The sequence below is a fragment of the Orbicella franksi genome, chromosome 7 (assembly GCF_964199315.1).
Source record: "Orbicella franksi chromosome 7, jaOrbFran1.1, whole genome shotgun sequence".
NCBI lineage: Eukaryota > Metazoa > Cnidaria > Anthozoa > Scleractinia > Merulinidae > Orbicella > Orbicella franksi.
In genome coordinates, this window is record NC_138151.1 from 12,021,925 (window position 1) to 12,043,343 (window position 21,419).

At 37.9% G+C, this 21,419-nt stretch overlaps 1 protein-coding gene across 1 annotated transcript; it reads right to left on the reverse strand.

Annotated features, from left to right (window-relative positions):
* Positions 1-78: 78 nt before the first annotated feature.
* LOC145493834 (26S proteasome non-ATPase regulatory subunit 1-like) lies at positions 79-21,343 on the reverse strand. The gene is made up of 34 exons (XM_081473310.1): positions 21,234-21,343; positions 20,436-20,479; positions 19,718-19,791; positions 18,790-18,853; positions 18,136-18,241; positions 17,383-17,522; positions 16,687-16,749; positions 16,299-16,376; positions 15,945-16,010; positions 14,391-14,459; positions 13,649-13,836; positions 13,132-13,204; positions 12,801-12,938; positions 12,210-12,298; positions 12,035-12,113; positions 11,522-11,621; positions 11,309-11,382; positions 10,657-10,717; positions 10,240-10,290; positions 10,068-10,144; positions 9,454-9,513; positions 8,252-8,407; positions 7,956-8,020; positions 7,718-7,832; positions 6,061-6,117; positions 5,421-5,583; positions 4,816-4,985; positions 4,298-4,390; positions 3,585-3,668; positions 3,012-3,053; positions 2,444-2,581; positions 1,987-2,037; positions 1,531-1,606; positions 79-740 (listed from the first exon to the last, which is right to left on the reverse strand). Exons 1-34 carry the CDS (start codon positions 21,250-21,252, stop codon positions 655-657), a joined length of 3,009 nt encoding a protein of 1,002 aa, XP_081329436.1. The 5' UTR covers positions 21,253-21,343; the 3' UTR covers positions 79-654.
* Between the last annotated feature and the right edge of the window lie 76 nt (positions 21,344-21,419).

The following is a 21,419-nucleotide window of genomic DNA, read 5'->3' on the forward strand; positions in this document are numbered from 1 at the left end:
TTAAACCACTGATAACTGTAATAACAGTCATCGGTTCCCAGATCACTTCTAATGCTCAACGAAAATGGATGAATATACAAAACAATGAAACTTGCAAAGGTAGTTTTATTTCTGTTAAAGAAAGCAGAGCAGTCACTTTTATTCTTTGGATATTAAGTTAAGCCACAGTTCAGTTATGTTAACCTTAACTTCCCTTTCTCTTGAAAGGAAATTGAAAGAACGCAAGAGTTTATCAGGAGCACAAAAGTCTGTCTAAACTGAGTCAAATACCAGGCCAGATCGAATCGGTTCGTGTCGGCTTTGCTCAACTAATCTTCGTGAGCTTCATCTCCAGGAATGACAGTGCTCGGATGCCTTAAAATGTTACAACCTACTGTGCAACTCTCAATTCCAAGCGATTAAACTCGCTTGGTATCAACCATTTCACTTCCAGAGTCAAACCATACGTATTAGAGAGGTTTCAACTGTTGAGAGTGTGACCATTCAAAAGAAAGCTAATGATCAGTTCTTTCACGTGGCACTGTTTATTACGCTGTTAATTAGTCTCCGAATGAAACCGTAGCGTGCGACCATTTAACAAACATCTAATGCTGTTATATTCCGTTAGCACTCGTGGAAGTGAAAAGGTCAACAATGGTTCAAGGAGAACATTCGTTAATCCTCGTCGACATATTCGAACGGTTCCGGTGGCTCAGGCTCATCTTCGTCCTCTTCAGCGCCGATGCCCATCGGAGAAGAAGCTGAAACATAAAACAAAGGAAAGCTTAGTTCACAACGTTCTTCACTCCGCACAACAGTTAACGACCAGAGGCTCCAGAAAAGTATGGGAATGGAAGGCCGTAGAAGTAGCTAGCTAAGGAGACATTAATATCTTGATACATTATCGTTTAAAACTTTCTTTTAAGAGAAAAACCACAATAAGATGAAATGCGATTCTGATGTAAACCCTGAACTACGCAGTGCAAATATAGAAAACTGTCAGAAGTTGTTTTGAACTACTGTGTTTTGGGTGAATATGAATGAATGAGAATATGAATTTGGGTGAACATTTTAAAATCGAGATAAAATTGAAATAGAGTTTGAAATTCCTTTACAGTACTATCAGTTGCTAATCGGCCAAAAATTCCGCTTTGAAATTTACAGTGACGAATGGAACAGCAATTTCAGGAAAAGAGGAAAACCTTGCGAGGTATACCGAAATTATGGAAAATATCCCAACGGAAATTTCCGTTCCATTTGATTTCGTCTCGGAGTTTCCGTTTTTTGCGGTTGAGTGCTTCAAATTTTTGAAATTCAACAACTTTCGGATTTGCCGGAAACTTTTCTAGGAAATATGCATACTATCTGCCCTCGTTTCGAAAGTTCCGGAATATTTGGTCGAATGGGAAGCGCCTAGTGTGACACAACGTAACTAGCTAGAGTAAGCTCGGGATTTCTATACGTGATGGTTGACTCGGGCTGCACCCTCGTCAACTATCACGCGATAGAAATCTCGAGCTCATAATCTAATTTCAAAAGAGATATTATTACCAGGAAGAGGCTCAATCAAGTCTTCGGGTTCATCAGATTTGGAGTCGGTCATCATTACAATACCTCCAATGTTAACCTACAGCACAAAGACATCAAGGCTAAATCACCAAATCAAGAACACATTACAGGCAAAACAGTCTGCGTGCAAGCTCTGTGGACAGTTGTTAGAGTACGGATGGGGGTGAAGAGAGCGACTGGCTTAACAATCAAAATAACTAACCGGTTTTGCGTTTGCTAACATCTATAATAATTATTGAACCTGAAGAAGTTCTCTCAGAACTTCTTTCAATGTTTTAGCCGAGAATACATCTGTAATTTAGTTAAACTGCTTTACTCAGGTCTGACTCTTCCCTGTAGAAGTTCATTCTAAGTCGCAATTTCTTTGCATGAAAACAATGTCACATAACGACATGAAACGCGGCTTATTAAATAATGTATCTGCTTGGTAAACATTACCTGTTTTAGAGGCATGTAACGGCTGTCTTCTGGTAAAGAAATAACCTTGAGCTAAGAAGAAAGAAAATCATTGCGTTAACCTCCGTAACAAGATACAAGGTGCGCAGCTGGAAAGAGAAGGAACAGCGTTGCACTCTCCTTCTTTCCGTGGAGTTGTTTCGTGAGGTCTCCAGATATCCATAGACTTAATTGTTTGTACCGTTACACGTGTGCAGGAATGGAGAGTAAAAACAGAGCTTCCCTTCTCATACATTTTCGGCGCTATATTGCACGCAATATGAAAATCACTCGATCTCCTTTCTTTTTCCTCAAATACTTGTCGCCGGCGTAAATTCCATGTTCTGTTTATGGGTCGGAAATAGGACATCAACATCTTGTTCAGGCACTTCGCTACCAGGTATTTATTTCCCCGACATTTTTACCACATTAACAGTCGCACAAAGTCAAAAGAACAAACCTGTGCGGGAAGAACCCGAGCTGGATTCTCTAACAGTTCAAAGTCAGGTTCCTCTTCTTCCATTTTCTCACTGCTCTCCTTTTCACTCTTTTCAATCGTGGATTCCTCGTCTTTCTTGTCTTTGTCACCTTCTTTCTCCTACAAAAACAAAATTAACTAATCCTTCACTAAAGATTTAAACATACACCTCTAGAATCGTGGAAAAAAAGCAGCAATACAAAATACGCAGCAAACGAATTATCATTTATACGTGAATGACACCGTAATACAAAGTTAACACTTGACTGGTATAACAGAACTCCCAATTCACCACCTTACACCCAGAAGCTTCATAACTTAGAAGCAGAGGCTTTGTAAGGGAAGTGCAAAGTTAATGGGTTCGAGTCCCGTTAACCTAAAAGTCTGTTACTAGGCTTTTCTTGCAACTGCTTGATAACTTCAAATATCTCTGTCTTTCTTTTTCAATTCCCTCTTCCAATTCCGTCTTCCATGATTTCTATGTATGATTCGTTTCATATTTTCACAACTACAGCATAGTGTGTCAGACTACAACCAGAGGTTCACTGACCTTCTTAGATGTTGCTGCTTTATCTTTGTCGCCTTCTTGATCCTGTTCAAAAATAACCATACAAAAAAATAAAATAAAATAAAATAAAATAAAATAAAATAAAATAAAATAAAATAAAATAAAATAAAATAAAATAAAATAAAATAAAATAAAATAAAATAAAATAAAATAAAATAAAATAAATAAATAAAAAAATAAAAAATTCACTCAATCAAGACACTACACCATTTAATCCTCTCTCAGTCTGAAATGCGATTTTAATTAAATAAAACTGCAATAAACCCCGATCAGTCGAGCAAGCAATCGATAACCCTTACAAGTTCACTTAAGTCTTGTGATTCTCGCTATCCAATCAAAAAGAACGTGAACTTCTTGGGAGCACACTGACAGTTCTCACGAGAGGATGGCGCCATTAACATATGTCAAGTCCTTTTAAAAGCAACTCCGCTGAGGACCACAGACTCAGTCACTTTGAAAAACGGACTTAATCCTCCGTCAAACGCGTTTTCGATGGTGGGAAATTATAATAATATATATTCCACATTTATTAGTAATGAAGAGGAGGAATCTCACCACTTCCATCTTCTCTTCGGATGCCTCTGATTTCTTGACCCTAGCTTTGGCTTTAGCTGTTATTGACAAAACTGCCGTGGTCACCTACAACGAGACAAGAATCATTAACCACTGTACCTTTTTACGCAAAATTTCCTCGCGTCCGCAAGGTAAAAAAAAAAAAAATAATAATAATATACCAGGATACAGCTACCATGCAAGTGCTCAAACTGCTAAGAAGACTGGTGAGTTACAATAACTATTTGCTTCTTGCTGGTTTTAATCTAAGTTTATAAACTTAACAGAATTATTCGATTGTTAACAACCAAAGGAACAAAAACGATCTGTCGAGTTGTCCCCAAGAGTGCATGGTGCACTCCTCCTTATTTGGTACTCTAACGAAACATTCAACGAGACCTGACTTTTCTAAGCAAACTCAGTGTCTTTCCTAATTGCAAATACGCGTTCTACAGCACCTGGAAAAGAAGTCGGAATGATCGGAGGCTAAGCGACACAAATCGCAACTAACACCCTCTCAAGCCAATATATGAGAGTAGGTGTTCTTGGGGTGAAACATAATGAAAATTGGAAAGTTATGAAAAAAATTAGTGCAGTGGTGTTGCATCTAAACAGATGTCTGAACCTTCAAAACATCGTGCATTTTCATTTTTCAGGAAAGATAATCGAAAGATTTCTAACCAATGCGCATTTCGTCAACCTTCAGAGAACTGTACCTTTTCTTTCTCCTCTTTCTTGGGAGGTTTAAGTGGCTCGGGATAAGCGTACATTGAAGGCTTGGCATTTGATCGGAACTGCATTTTGGGCATCTGAAATACGAGCAAGAAAATGTAGTAACAGTTAAATACCACAAATTGTTTCTCATTTGTACAGCGACAGTACTGCTCATTTTAAACTATACAATCGGAGTACATGTACAGTTCTCGGAACATCCTAATAACATCAAAATAAAGGTTTTTTTCTTTTAACGCACTTGTCAATCACCGCACAATTATGACACACTTCATAGTAGAGAAAAAGACCACTTACTCGAACCTTCCTGGCAATTTTTCGAACCTTCCCGATGACTCCAAACAGAAGTTCTTTCCCTTTGATTTGTTTCAATAAAAATCTACCCCCGATATTTCGAACTTCTGATTTCTCGAACCAAGTTTTGTTTCCCTTGGATAGTTCGAGAAATCGGGATACCTCAATTTCTCACAGTAGGCAATACTGTTTGAAAAATACTGCTCACCTTCAGGTCGGAATTAAGTCCAATGATACATGTGGGTGTGAATGCCAGCGATAGGAAGTGAGACAGCGGAAACCAAAACCACACGTGCGTGAATACAAACAAGCCTACTACTGTGGCCATATGCGTGTGTCCCGCTCGTGACTGCAGCGAGATGGTCACGTTTCGTCCACCTTAGGAATCAAAAAGAGATTCAGTTGAAATGCAACCACGGTTACAAAGCAAGTAGGACGAAAGGGGGGCAAATGACCAGTGGAATTTGCGATTTGGATTGTTCCCAGGCCACTTAAACTAGTGTTCTCAAACAGAAGCGCTTTTAAGGATAATGACCTTCATTCGAATGCAGTTGGAAGCAAAAACAACGTAGCAGGGAACGAAAAATTTTTTGTTCCTGAAAACTCTGAGCTGACTGAGGACAGAGGATTTTTTCTCTGGGATCTGTAGCTTCCCGTCCTCAGTAGAATTCAACACCTTCCAAATATCAAGAAGGGATGGTATTACCCCTTTAAAACAGTATTCGATTACATGTATCTACAGCGTTGAATGCCACATTGTTATCACTGGACGCATCGCCTTAGTTTGACAAGTTTCTACGCGTTCATACCCACCAGCATCAAGAATTCCTTGCGCCAAGGTGGCGCCGAACTTGGCTATGATGTCTTCGTGTTTGTCGCTAATCACCTTCGCGTAAATCTCGCGGAACTTCGCTACCTTTGGACAGGAATGTTCCGTTTGTTGAATTAGAACCAAAGAGCTGGCGATTAAGGCACCCTGATAAAAGAGAAACACAAAAAGATTAAGAAGAAGTGCTCAAAAAGGAAATGCGAAGTTCATGTCTTCAAGTTCATAGACCCTTTGCATAAATGGCGCCTGAATTTGAGTATCAATACTTTATACATCCTAAGCCTTATCCTCATGTTTCAAGACAAAGGATTTTTCACATGAATGTGAGGCTAAGGATGTATAAGTATTGTTATTCAAATTTAGGATACCCGTTACAATCAATTCCCGTCCTCACCAACAACATTCTGCTGACTTCCAAATAGCAAACGAAATTGTCGAGAACTGTTTCACAAAATCACACCATTGTCGGATTTGTCATCATTTAGTCGTATCTTTATCTTTACAGCAACCTCCCAAATTACGTTAACAAAACACGACAGTACCTCATAACGTTTCTATTTATGAGACGTTCTTTCAGAAAAAAAAACAAAACAAAAGAACGCCTGATCGCAGGAAATTTCTTACCTGGCGAACGTAGTTTACAGGATCATTAGTCATAGGTTCTAGAAGTGCGATTGCATCCTGCAAATGAACGAAGAACACAGGGTTTTGATTATTTTGGAGACTCGAACTGTAACGACTACAACTGGGGTGGTTCTCCCATGGCTCTCAGAAGCAGTCGTAAATTGCATTTTGTAACCTTTTTCGTGCTTCTTTGCCTACGAGTTCTGCCGGGAACGTGTGTTACATTATTTGGGGACGAGGTGAAGGGTTTGTCGAGGGCTTAAAAAAATGTGCCGTCCGGTCGTCCAGGACAAGAAGATTTTATTTCTGGGCAAGCAACTTTTCATTCAAACCTGCCCGATGGGCAAGGGCCAGGCAACTAAATTTAAAAAGAGTAAACCAAGACTCATTCAGCGCTAGCAAAATTTGAGAGCTTTGAATTTTTTTTTCCAAGCCCCGTTGTTACGATGTAATTAGGGACTTTAAGCAAAGACAACGCGGACGGCGACGGGAATGCCACAAGATCAGGGAAAAGCCAAAAGGTCCACTGCGCATGACTGGCGGGAAACAAGTTGACGTTCTGCGTTCGGGCCCGACGTGAGTGAAGCTCATTTCGCGTTGTCTGAAAACGTGAGTTTTTGCTTTCGTTTCCTCTGCTGTGTCAACGCTAAATAACCCGTGTTACTAATTTCGAGGAACTTTAATGCTTGTTTTCTCTTGTCATGTGAGATATTTCATTTTAAAGAAACGTCGAGAAATCTGAAGCGAACTCAAGCCAGTCGGTGAACATGTGAGTACCGTGAAATATCTTTTTGAACGCTAATGTAAATAAAGACAACTTGCACGAATTTCAATCGAAATTTTTCCTTTCGAGAAGTACTCAAATGTCAAATGGCTCATCATGGTGAAATTCTAACACAATTAAAAGGGTAGACACCATTAAAACTTGCGTAGCTGTTTCGATTTTCAGTCGTAAGATCAGTGGTTTACTTAGATCTTTATCAGTCGGCACACTGATTTGTCGCGCCAGTCTGATTAAACATCTGCTGATAATAAGTTCGTTTACTTCATTGTACAACTCAGCGAGAAGGGGCAAGTTGCGTTTGTGGAAGCGAAATTCGGACCGGCACTCGTCGTCTTCAAACCATCGAAGTTAAAATCAGGAAAGGAATCATAAGGTTGGTCGAGATCATTCGACCGGTTTAAATCGTACAAGAGTAGAAGTTCGTGATCGTTTAACACACCTTCATCGTGGATTATCAAGAGCTGATTGCGAACTTCTTTCAATGAAGTGATCCTAGTTCATCTTGATAAACAGAGGACGAATATCGATAATGTCAATAAGCTTGACAGTGCGGAAACCGCGGTTTCCGACGGTGCTGCTTAATGTTTGTGAATTCTCGACATAACGGCGTTCTCTCCCCAGCCCTCTCACAGGTTTCGGCGTTCCCGTCGCCGTCCGCGTCCCTGCTGTTTAAAGTCCCTATTATCTACCAAACCAATCCATTGTACTCAGCTAAACATCATATTAACTTTTGCCGCCACCACCTTACACTGTACTTCAACATTTCTAGCTGGTCGAAAGATACATGTAGTCTGTTATCTTATAATAATAATAATATTTATTACAGAAAGCTCCCTCACCTACCGGTGATATACAGAGAGGTCATGTTCTCACCTTAAGCCCTGTACCCGAACAGGCAATACCCAGGGCCATGGCAGCACCATATCGCACGTGAGGGTTATAACTCTCTGACAACAGTGACACAACACTGGGGCACTGTTCTGGAGTTCTACAACAAAAGAGAAAAATGTTTAAAACCCGCGCATTTCATATTCTTCTTACCAAAGAGTTTACATAGGGAACGAACTCTATCGATCAAGAAGCAAAGTTGAACACACAATTGAACACACACCTAAAAAGGAGAAAACCTAATGACATCACAGCTGCTCGTCTTACGTCATCGCTGACGTCACTCACCTATGGAACCAAATTCATAAAAAAGTTAGGAAACTTTGCTGAATAAGAGCGAGAGTTCGAATGTTGTACTGTCAAAGACACAGCAAAAATTTTTTTTTTCCCAAAGATTATCTCTCTCTCAAGTTAAACCTCTTGCCACAAAGTATGAACAGACAGAAGCCAATTTTGCGTAACGGTATAGTGTGACAGTATTGTGTGACACTGTTTCGTGACATAACTAAAGCTACATACAGCAACATGTAGGAGTCTCTTGATGGCCTTGTTGTTGCCAGTGCCACAGTATGCCATGGCGACTGTGTACATGCCACTCTGTCGGAGGTTATGGTCTTTATCCTGCATCAAGCTCTCGATGAGTGCATCAGCTTCCTCCATTCGGGCGTACATCACCTACAGGACACGTAAACAATAATCAATGCTATTTCATCCATTGACGATACATTAGCCGGGAAGAAAGTCATACGGGTATGGGCCACAGGGTGTGTCGGATTTTTTCAGCTCCTTGCCCCTAATAGGGTCTTTGTGTTTTCTTATATGGACCGACAGATCTCAGTAAACGTTTTGACATTTTTTGTCACATTATTTTCAGCTTTCGCCAGCTTATGATCAAAGGCTATGAAATGAACAGGGGAAATTTTGTATCACGAGAAGAGGTCAAGACTGCTACGTTCAGGCGGAGCTACCTCTTTGAGGAACAGGAAACATTTCATAGTCTGGATACAACCACAAACGACGTCTCTACTTACGAGATAGAAAACATTTTTTGTATTTGTGAGTGAAAGAAACGCGAGTGGAAGCCTGGGAGAACGAAAAATGCTGCGAGAGCACGTGTTCATGTAACTTGAACAAATATGGACGAAGTCTTTTCCAAACACCAAAAAACACCAAACACCAAAAAAATAAAGGTTTACTTAGAATATAAATTCTCTTTACTCCATGTCTCGCTACACTTCTGTATTATCTAGTTTTAGTATAAATCTATCAGCGTTTTATCACGAATGCCTTTCTCTGATTGGCTACGCTACTCACTATCTTTTCTGTTGTGGATAGTGAGTAGCGTAGCAGTGTGCGCTTGTTAACAAATTGGCGGTCGATTCTTTGCGTTTTCGAAGAGTCTGTGAAGAGGATTAGGATAACCTTTTGAACGACTAATAGATTTATACTAAAACAATTAGATTATTCGTTAACGCTTTCTACGCGCGATAGTTTACTCGGGCTGTGCCCTCGTCGACTATCACGCGATAGAAATCTCGATCTCATAATCTGACTGTTTAATACTGTAGAAGTACGGCTTGTTCAATGCGCTTTTTTACAAGGCGTTTTCGAGTCATCACAATAATGCACAAATGGTGTTCATTTACCTTCACAACAAAACTAGATAAACCCAGGGGCCAAGTCAGATTATACGGTATACCAAGCTACAAAAAGCAACTTACCAGCGCAATTCCTAATGAGAGTCCACGAAGGATTTTCTCGTGTTGTGTTTCTTGAGCATACTGTGAAAAGGAACATACCAACATCAACTCCGATATCAACATAGCATGTCCTACTCAGCATAGTCCGAGCTAGTTTAACAACCATTACTAAGAGAGGATGAGGAGTAAACGCTCGGTAATTCCCCATTCAGGCCTTTTACTCAAGCGAATCCCTCTTGAGCTATTTTTAGACATGGTATCCGGTCTTTCTGTGGGATAATAGGAACCACGCGCGTTTGTGTGGAAGTTTTCGTGGAGCATGAAATTGCGTGTAAAGGCGCTTAGGCTGACCACGTGAGAAAAATCCACGTCATAGGATTGGCTGTTTCCAGACCGTGCTAGCATTATTTTCTGAAGCCAAAAATCTTGAGAAATAATTTGAACGGGATTACCTTGGGAAAAGCCCTATGAGGGCGAGTAACTCTCTCGCCCTTTATCTTTTCTTGCTATTCCTACCTAACTGCTTTTAATACAAACAAGCTATTCAATTAAATTGGATTGTCGAGCACTTACATGTACAGTGTAATATATTCATCAAAGAAAGCAAAATGGTGTTAAGACAGAAATCAGCTTACCCCAACCATCTCTTCAATAGCTGTGGCAGACTTTGATCCCAGCATGACGAGTCCCATAGCGAGACCGCAAGCTTCACCTGTAACGAGAAACACCATGGAAAAAACCACTCAATGATGCTGATTACAATACATGTAAAAAGAAGGGATTTTCTAATTTTGATGACCAACAAACCTGTAACAGCATCATCTTCCCAAAGTTGTGTCTTCAACTGCTCATAGACATCTAAACAATACAAAGCCAAATTTTAAAATTCAACTTCAGATAATCAGACACATGAACAGGATGCGATTTAGACTGGATTTAACACAGGATAACACCTTGGCTCATGATCAAATTGATGCCATGTGTTAAGAAAAAACATAACACACACTTTAAAAGCTTCTTACAACAACACAAGGTACATTGTACTACAATGTTAGCTGTAAAAACTTTAAGTTTCAGAACATTAGATGGAATAAGTACTGTGGGCAATCACTCAGTTTCAAAATTGAGCCTCCAGTTTCTTTCCATACAGATTCCATTTGTAAAAATCACAATTAAACATTGATTACAGCTTGCTGTTATCACTATTTACAAGACACATCATACCATGTCTGCCTGAGCCCATTGCCGCCAGCCCAAGACCAAGACATCCTCCATGACGCACCATCTAAAATGAAGCCATACAAACATTTTCTTTAACTATAACTTGTACATGAAATCGTTTCCAAAGAACCAAAAACTGCTATCAAGATGTTATTACAAGTGAGGAAGGATTTCTTGGGTATGACATATTTTTAACCCCACAGGCATTACACACAAAGTCAAATTGTTGATGAAATTGAAAAAAAAAAAATGCTCTGGAAATCTTCAATGAACTACTGTAGCATTCTACCTAATGGGAGGTAGTCACTTAATGCAGTGGAAATTGGAGTCCACCTCCATATTAATGAGTTTTCAACCTTGTACACTGTAAAAAGATGCAATCACTTTTTCACACAGTCACGAATCAAATGAATCATCACGAAGCAAATAAAATTTTTTATATACAGATATATTATAATAAGTACTTCAATAACGAAAATGTTTTGCATGACAAGTCGATTTGCAGACATTCCTGAGTTCCAAAACGCAATTTTGCAGAACTTTGGCATTTTTTGAAAGCTCTGTAGCCCACCATTACTGCTTTTACATGGAGGTTGGTACATGTAAAGAATTTGATGCTACAGATAATATAGGAGATGCAGAGTTAGCCTCTTACATCTGTAGTTGCACTTTTTAGCTGTTGAATGAGATAATCTATGATCTTGCCACCATGGTTAGCATGAATTAAACCTGTCAGGAAAAAAAATACAGAAAATTAGTGACAAACTTTGAAGAAAGAGCAACATAAAAAATAATAATGATACATGTACTTTACAGCAACTTAAACAAATTGATTTGAACCTACATACTCTCCTACTTATTAAGTTACCTAGAGCAAAGAGTCCTCCCCCTTCTTGATAAGCACTGCCTCCACTGCCGTCTTTTGGTAGATATGTAGACATTAGCTTCAATGCATCCTGTTCATGACCCTTGTGACAACAACAACCAGCACAATGTCATCATGAAACAAGAATGTAATATTCCAAGAAACAAAAATGACAAACATTTAGGCAAAAAAGATTCAATAGTAACAGAAACCCATAGTCAAATAAAGTTATCTTGCTCAAGGAATCACTACAATTACTTTTTTACAATTCTGACAGTCTCAGAGATAAAATGTGCATTTTAAATTAAAATGAGGTACAAGTTTCAAGTGCATTTTTTTTTTTTAAATGTATTTGAAAAGGACCTGGGGTAAAAGACAAGTATCAGTTGTTTAATATATTTTCTTGTCTCGTAATTAATACATGTAGTGCTGATGGTTGATTTTATTCCGATTGCATTTAAATTATCAGGATCACTTATAATAAATAAATATGTGATAAACATGTATTAAACCAACCTTGTGAATAACTCCTAAGCTTGCTGTAGCTGTGAATTTTGCCCAGTTAGTGGCTCTTCCCAGCCATTCCAGGTTATTTCTGTTCATTCAAAAAACATTATATTTATTAATTTGAACTTGAATAAAATTTTTTGGTTCCTACAGTGGCAATTTTGTATAAAATCAAAGGGCTCACCGAAGGAAAGTGTCGCTAGTTGTACCGCAGTGCATGTAGGAATTAGCTATGACTGTCGCTGTGTGACAAACTGAATTTCTGGACACATCCTGTCAATAGAAAAAAACAAAACAAAAACAAAACAAACAAAAAACAAACAAACAAAAAAAAACAATTTAATCAGTCACAAAGTAGCTAGAAAAACAAGCGGCAAAACTAACTTTGAAGTAAGTGACAAGGATATACAGTGTATATACTGTAATAATAATAGTAACAATGTCTACAGAGGGTGACACCAAAAAGCTGACACCAAGTTAAAATTTTAGCCTGACCCTCATTAATTACTATTCACAAATTGAGTAAAAATTGATGAAAAACAAAAGACCTGAAGCGTAATAATTTAAAATAACACTAAGAAATGTTCAACTTAATTTGTTGAAACATATCTAGGCTAATAGCTCCTGACATCTACAGGCAATGAGTTCCAACACGTCCACGTACAGTTGTACTCCTCTGTACTGGAATGATCTTTGTCCTAGAAACAAAATTCACTGTTCCCTTTGGGCTCAGTCATGAAGTGCTGATTGTTCTCTGTTGAACTCATTAACATACCTTAGTATTTTTTAAAATCAGAAGATCTGCATGGTTGTTTCTAATGAGGAACTCCAGGTGAAGAGCAATGGAAGTCTCACCACCCAAGATGGCTACCAGCTTGTTGACTTTGTCCCCAAGCTTCTTGTCACTTTCACTCTGGAATAAAAAGGATTGACGACTAATTAATTAATTAGTAATTTGCTTTTGGTTCATAGTCACTTGAGTGCAAGCTTCATCTCTCTTCAAATTTTCTTTTTGTTCATTCTGAGTTATAGTGACAAATTGTTTAAGTTATATCACATTTGTCATCTTAAGGGCTTGTAAAATCATTTATAATAACTGTTATTACCAGGACAGGGTCTGTTTTGGCCTTCTTAGCAGGAACTTCTTTCTCTCCTTCATCTGTGTCCATGGCTGTATCACTGTACAACAAAAGAAAAATCATTGTACATCTTAAAAGTACTAGTGTGATATGCCAAGGGGCAGGGCAAACCATCACCAAGGAATGATCTTTAAAATTAAACTCCTGGCCACTCAACTAGAAGCTACACTCATGTGCATTAATAATTCATGCAATGTGTTTACATGTAGTTATAAGGAAATTCCATGTTAAACATCTACTGTGCATTTTAAACCCTCATAGCATCATTCTCATTGAAATAACTTTCACTGTCTAAGAAGAATACTAGAACTAAAATGATTGTATCTCAAAAGAGTGCCAGCAACTCCCAATCAGAATGAGAACATTCTACATGTTCTGTATGTTGTTTTCTCTTTCATTAACACTTATTTAAATATGCTACATGTACAGTACTTTGGTTGATGTATTAATAAGTGTAGTTTTCATAATTTAATCAGAGTCTCACCCTGATTTTTCCACACTGCCATTCTTATCTGTTTTCACATCTGTGGATACATCAGAGCTTGCAGCTCCATTGCTAGATACAAAGGGTACTGTTGCTTGTAATGCAGAAGTCACAGATGACAGAAATTGCTGTGTGGCTCCTTCATACAGATCAAAAGCAATCTGGTATGCCATCAAGGTCTGATCCTTCTGTTACATTGAAGAGAAAGACAAAATAATCTGTTAATTTTCCTTTACAAAGTTTTAAGAGTTGCATGATGGTGTGGTTAAGTGGCTGGGCACTGGACAGGAAATGTGGACATCCCAAGTTAAACCTGTCCACTCTGAATGGCACTAGCAGTGTTACAAGGGTCATATTATACAATATACTGCAGTAATAATGCAGGACTATCGCTGCACTTTCATGTTACAATACATTACACGACTGTGTAGTAAATTCTCATTCTTGTCAAACATGACTGCATGTACACTTTTTAAGATTTTGTTTTGGGATTGAGTTTTGCCAGTCTTTCCTGGTATACAGTCATGGCAGGGTCATGGTGAGTTTTACTAGAAGAGAAATCATTCTGTTTTATGCCTCCAACCTCCAATTAGTCAAAATAATGGCAGTCTTCACCTTAGTTAAACTCCCTGGACACAACAAAGCACTATGTAATGTAGAGTATGTTATTGTAATTCCCACACAGAAAAACAATTAAAAGAGTTTTGTACAACAATACAATTTAATGGTCCATTCCACTTACCTCATTGTCCTTTATAAGTTTTTCAAGAATATCGGCCACACCTTGAGCATCATCAAGGAATATGAAACACTGAAAAACACAGTATCACACAATGAAACATTTCATTATTGAAAAAAAAACACTATACAAAGTAATCTCTTGGTTATCTACAAATAACAACAACTTTGAAAATAGCAAAGCAGTGAAGTACACGTGCATAAATGTAAATTAATCTTTTGGACATGCTCAGTGTCAATGCACTCCCGGGAAGACAGGTACATGTAATAAAAAAGAATATATTAACCAAAAACATAAAAGATGTGCAGTAACAGGCAAACCAAAAAGGCTGATTCAGTTAAAAAGTTTGAATTTTTTTTTATTTCAGGTTCCTGTAAGAGGCTTTGCATAAAAAAAAATAATTAAAGACAAGTAAATGTGAAAAAATAAAAATGTTGCCCTATTTTATGCATCAGCTACTATTTCCATTTGTCTACAGCCCTGCATGAACTTGTTGATTTTGTTTGATTAACACCCAGGGCTGAAATTGGGATTAATATTTAAAAAACCCATGGCACTCAGGTACATGTACAGTACATAGCCTCCATATGATTATCATAGGCAGATCTAGTAAATGATGTTAGTACAACATCTTAAGGTAAGGTGTGGCTCATGTACAGTGTCAAGAATGCTTTTGCATGTCAAGTTGTGAAATTTGTACAATGCCTAATGAACTTATCATAAGCGATGTCAGTACAAGACATAGAAATCAACTTGTGCCTAAATTATTTTCCCCTCATTTTTCTGAAAAAAAAAAATTCACTTTTGCATCCACATTTGACAAAGTGTTCCCTTTGCCACAAGTAAATCGACATTGTATCAGCTGCTAAGTTAATAAAGATGGTGAATTTTAAGCTCGGTAATGAAATGTGAAGGTGAATTAATCAACATGACACGAGCGTGGGACAAAGAAAAATTCTGAGTCCCTGACAGGAATCGAACCCATGACCTCCCGAACACCGGGCGGGCGCTCTATCCACTGAGCTACGAGAACTCATGGAGAGCGAGGTCATTTAACTGAGTTCATATATGATAGGTGTCCTGCATACTGCTAGGATCAATGCTATCGGGAGGTCATGAGTTCGATTCCTGTCGGGGACTCAGAATTTTTCTTTGTCCCACGCTCGTGTCATGTTGATTAATTCACCTTCACATTTCATTACCGAGCTTAAAATTCACCATCTTTATTAACTTATCACTACTCATGATGAATTCGATAGCGTTGATCCTAGCAGTATGCAGGACACCTATCATATATGAACTCAGTTAAATGACCTCGCTCTCCATGAGTTCTCGTAGCTCAGTGGATAGAGCGCCCGCCCGGTGTTCGGGAGGTCACGGGTTTGATTCCTGTCGGGGACTCAGAATTTTTCTTTGTCCCACGCTCATGTCATGTTGATTAATTCACCTTCACATTGTATCAGCTGTTAGCAAAAATTCTATCCGTATAACTAATTTTTTAAATATTAATAATGAATTATTTTATAAGTGTGTTAAATACAGTATTTTGAGACAAACCTGACAGACACTGATGAAGTCTGGAGTTGCTAGGTTCAGGTAAAGCTGTACCAAGACTCGAAGAACCTAGAGAGATGTGAAAAAATACAAGTATTAAATACATGTATGTCTCTGTCATTCTTGGTACCAGAGTTTTTGGTCTCCTGGCAGCATAAAATACATGAGAGCTTTGGGAAACTTTGCATGAAAAATAACAATAAATCCAAAATCTGGCATAATTGTAGAGTCACTGTACGTGTACACAGCTGTATGCTGGCTTTACAGCGCCAACAGCCTATACTGCACAGTCCAACAAGAAACAAACTCTGCTTAACAGAAACTGGCGAGTACCACATCCAACAAAAGTGAACTTACCTTATTTCTGAACTGTCTACTTTGGAGTAATGACATACAGACCACAAGGCTATAGGACAACATTCCAGGCACATCATCCTTCAGAGAATAAATAAACAAAACGAGCTTAGCACTCATGACACAAAATGAAGTATGCTTTACACTGTACTGTAGGTATAGAAATATTACATGTACTTGCCCATGGTCTGGTGAGGGTTTTTAAACTCTACTACATGTAAATGCCATCCATTGTGTACTTATCATTTGAAGTAAATAAGTTTTAACAAAGCCAGCTGTGCTATCCACTGGACGGAAATGTTTCTAGTGGTTTGCATTATTGATGTTGGATTTTGTACAACTGGCTCTTTGTTTGGAAGAGAAATAAACGGCGACAACAACAACTACTCACTGATTTCAAAATGGCTTGTTCAAAGACATCTAATCTCCTTGTTTCCAATGCAATTCCAACAGCCTGAAATAATAATTAATAATAATCTATTTCCAAATCTGTTTAATATATGCATAGTAATTTTAACATGATTTTCAGCTAAATACATGTAGCACTATGACAACTTAACACTTAGCCTAGATAATACCCATCCAGCAGCCTTATTGAATAACAAACTGTATTTTATCATTTAATAAGAGCGTCCAGCCCTAAGTGGCCTTTAACATTGATGCTTATGAATTCCAGATTCTATTGAGTGAAGCAACAAGAGTATTGATACAACCCCAGATGGAATGCTAATCTGTTGCAGGTTCCCACCCCCCACCCCTCTAACAGTTAACAGTTTGACTAAGAGTTTGCCGGTACCCATTCATACTTCTGGGTGGAGAGAGGCACTGTGAGAGTTAAGTGTCTTACCCAAGAACATGACACAACAGCCAGGAACAGAGTATTGACCTGGATTGCATGATCTGGCACACAGCCTAGTGCCACCCATGATACGATGTACATATACACTGCACTTATTCAACTGAAAAAGTCATGAGCTGAAAATGGGACCTTTTTCAAATAATTACTAGGCTTGTCTACCAAGAGAAGCCCTCACAATATTCATGCAAAACATTTCTTACACTGTACATGTACATACATACTACTAACCTGTTTGTATTTGGCATCATCAAAACAACGTTTGAACATCCTGTCCACTATAGCTTCCAGTCGAGGATCTATTATAACATCTTCATCAGGATTCTCTGCTTTATAAACTCTTTTCTCAGTGTATGAATCAATACACTTTGCTGCAGAAACAAAAAAAATATTATGTATTTATGCATATAATCCAGGTAATGATATCAACAGAAGGTATGACTTGGCATTTTATTACTAACTAGTTTCATACCGCACGAGAAGTGGGGCACTCATCAGATACATGTAAAATAGCTATTTTATCTGATGCGTGCCACACTTCTCGTGCGGTATGAAACCAGTTAGTAATAAAATGCCAAGTCATACCTTCTGTTGATATCATCACCTTGGTTATAATGCTCTGGTTCTACTATTGAGCACTCTATCAGCAGACGTGCAAATCAAATGGTATATTTATGCATATAGATAGATTACAGACTTTAAATTATTCCAAGGTGGACCTAAAAGTTAACCTGGGATACAAAATTCACAACTTAAATTAAATTAAAAATACCAATAGGCACTGCCCATGAATAAATACCCTTGAACAACAATACAGTGTTTATTGAGACATTTAAGCTTTTAAAAACAGCTCCTTTTGCAGATACATAGAATGTACATGTACATTTAAATGACAGTGCACACTGGATCAAAATATAGAAAAATTGATAAGCACTGTGTCCCTTTGTTTTAGTACATGTAAGTACTGACAGTAATTGACTTTACCAATTATTGTTTCTACATATTCTGAGTGACCATTCACATCGAACAGATCTCCTGCTCCAAGAGCGTATGTTAAAGAGTCATCATAAGCTCCAAGATGGTAGTACACCTGAAAAAGAGGAACAGTATTAAAATGTACATGTACAGTATACTCTACATCAAATTCGTTCCTATTATATGCGCGCTTGCTGGCAGGGAGGAGCTGTACATGTGTAGAAAGACAGTAAAAAGGCAAGCACCTTAAAGGGGCTCAGTCACAGTATTTTGAGTTATTTTGGCCAGATATAAAATTACCTTTAAATGGTAGGAAACCTGAAAATAATAGTTTAATAAGATAGAACACCAAAGAGATAATGATAAACCATAAAGGAACAAGGATGCCTAAGGATGGAGAAGATTAACACGGATTACAAATGACAAATTTGAAAAATTGAGGCTAAACATTTCAATATGTGCAAACCGTCACTGAGCTCCTTTAAAACACAACACAAGGCCACTTAGATCTTTCCTACATGTACATGTACATTGTTCAACAAGCAGTCTTAAATAAATATACATGCACATGTACATGTATGTAGATCATATTTTACACATTATGTTAGGTCCAACTGATGAAGATGGAACCTCTTTCTATAGTCGTTCAATATTTTATTTTACCTTTGATGCCAACAGAGCTGACAGCTGTCTTTGCTTGAAGGCTTCATCTTCATACAATACTTCACTGTTCACAAGGTGAGTCAAAACATAAGTTAACAATTACTCAATGCGTGTACAGTGGATGGAACTAGCACTTGGTGAGGTGAATGTACTTAAGAAATAAGGTTCCAACATCATTGGCTCTTCCTGAAAATCCTTTAAGGAAGTCTTTAGCAATCTTACTACAGTGTAAATGTCCAGGAAATGATTTGAAATGATTGAATGGGACTACTCTACATTAGGGAAGACAGGAATTGTTTGAAAATACAAAATGTAGTGTACGCTAAAATCTTTGGTTCATCTTTACAATTACTGTTCCATGGAATGATATATTCATGTAAAGTGAAGCTACCTGTATGTGCATGCAATGTTTAACTTAATTACACTGTACATGTAGCAAAACATTAAGTGATAAATGTAGTCTTAAGTAGGGAGAACTGATCATTAAAATTTCTAAATCCTCCCCACCCAAAAGAAAGACAATCTAAATGTCAAAATATTTTGGCTATGTGTACATGAAAGTTGCCGGGCAAATAAAGAGTGTATTTCTTCTACGGCAAGGTAGTCTTGAGGTAAATCTGAGCAATTCTGATTGGTTCTTTCTTGGTCGCGATTTTGCCATACTGGGGAATATTGACCCTCGGTTATTTTTGTATGGACCTCAGGCCAATATTCCCTATAACGGCACTCACGCTCAGTTGATAAGAGGTTAGTATTGCATACAAGAGTGGGAACAGCAAATTGAAAATGACAATCCTTAGTCAGGGAAACAAGCTTTGGTGAGATGGACATCCAGGCACCCTGTTGACATTTGCCCAGCATTACATTTTGAGAAGTTACAAGTACGTTGTGTTTTTAGAGATACAATGTACAATCTATGTAAACTCACATTTTATCCACAGATTCAGAGATTTCTGCCCAGAATACATCAACAATGTGATGAAGGTTTTTCAGGGCAAAGACCTGTTCCAAAAAAATGAAATAATATTAATCAATGAAACAAATCACTGCCATTCACTTTTCTAGGGGAAGTGGTGCAGTGGCCTTTTTGACACCTGTCATTTGGAGTTATTACATGCCATACTCCCTGCCCAAAACGATGGCTATGAAATTAAAGACTAGTAAAGGATCCAGATCTGTAATGTGGAAATTCTAAACCACCAGATGGCCTTTTTCAGGCTTGTTAATGACTGGAGATAGAAATTAAAATGAGACATCTTTTCTCATTGTGTAGTTCCAGAAAATATCCATGCCTCCCCCATGGTAAGGATTTTTCCAAGACCCTCCATCCCTTTGTAAATTCCAATTAAGCTCTAGATATGATAACAAGATTATGGGTATGAGTTTCAATTTCTATTATAGATCCCTGGGAAAGAAATCTCTTCTAGACTAAATTATTTATACACTCACTGGCCACTTTATTGGCAAATTATACCCTATTCTAGACCAAAACGGTCTGATTTCTATACCCTATCTTAGAATAACCTGCCTGAAAACCATACCCTTCAAAGCGGTAGTACCTTCATGTAAGCTTTCCATTGTTACTATACTTGCAAAATGGACAATGCATGCATACATGTACATGGAAGATAATTATAAACACAAACCTTCAGATCTGGCTCATTTTCATCAAGCAAAGCCAGCAGACCAGCTATTCAAGAAATAAAGATATAAAATAATTATTAAGACAACAATACACAAGAGACTCGCATGTTTTTAGAGTCGGATGCACACACAGCATAGCGTTTTAATTTATGAGAGTTTGAAAGTTCATGCAATCAGTATCACAGATATTTTGATTTGATCTGTTTCGGCAATTTCAGCAAGGTTGTCAATACATATGGGCAAAGTTGGTCATCACCTGGAATATGATTTCTTGAGGATGGCATCTACACTCTTCTTTTACAGAAAGCTCAGTTAATTACATTGTAAAGTAAGTCTTAAAATAGTACAAAATATGTCACGTCTGGCTAAGTAGTCTTATGACTTAAGTTATCATCATTTTAAGTAAGGAAAAGCCCTATTCTACTGTATATATTTTCATTTGTATAGTTACCCAGTTTTCCTAACTAGAGATCAAAGTATTAAACTTTAACTCCAGCGTATTAACTGAGTTAAGTTTCGTGTAGAAGCAAACTTGGTTACAATGGCTGACAACTGATATAGTCAATTAAAGTCCCCTTCTAATCAACATTTAATCGTCGATTACAGCAGAAAAGCATCGATAAGGGAATTCGAGCAAGAAGAACTACTGAGCCCTGGTTAAAACGATTTTATTGGGAAATGTTCCCTATTTTTGCTTAGTCATAAACTGACACATGAGCGCGTGAGAACAGTAAAGGTTTAGGGAATTACTAGAGGCATTCATTGAAAAAATGTCATCAAATTAAATACATAGCACAAACCTGCTGAGGTTAGACTCATAATAATTGGTTATAGTGCCCCAGTTTCTTCAGAGAAAACTCTAAAATGTACCACTTTCCTTTCACATGGAAAACAAATTTCTCTCTCCTTTTCTTACGGCTCGCTAGGTAACCACGCTCGCGTTAGCAGCCTGGCCTTCACTACCCGGAATGCTTTGCAGAGGCGCT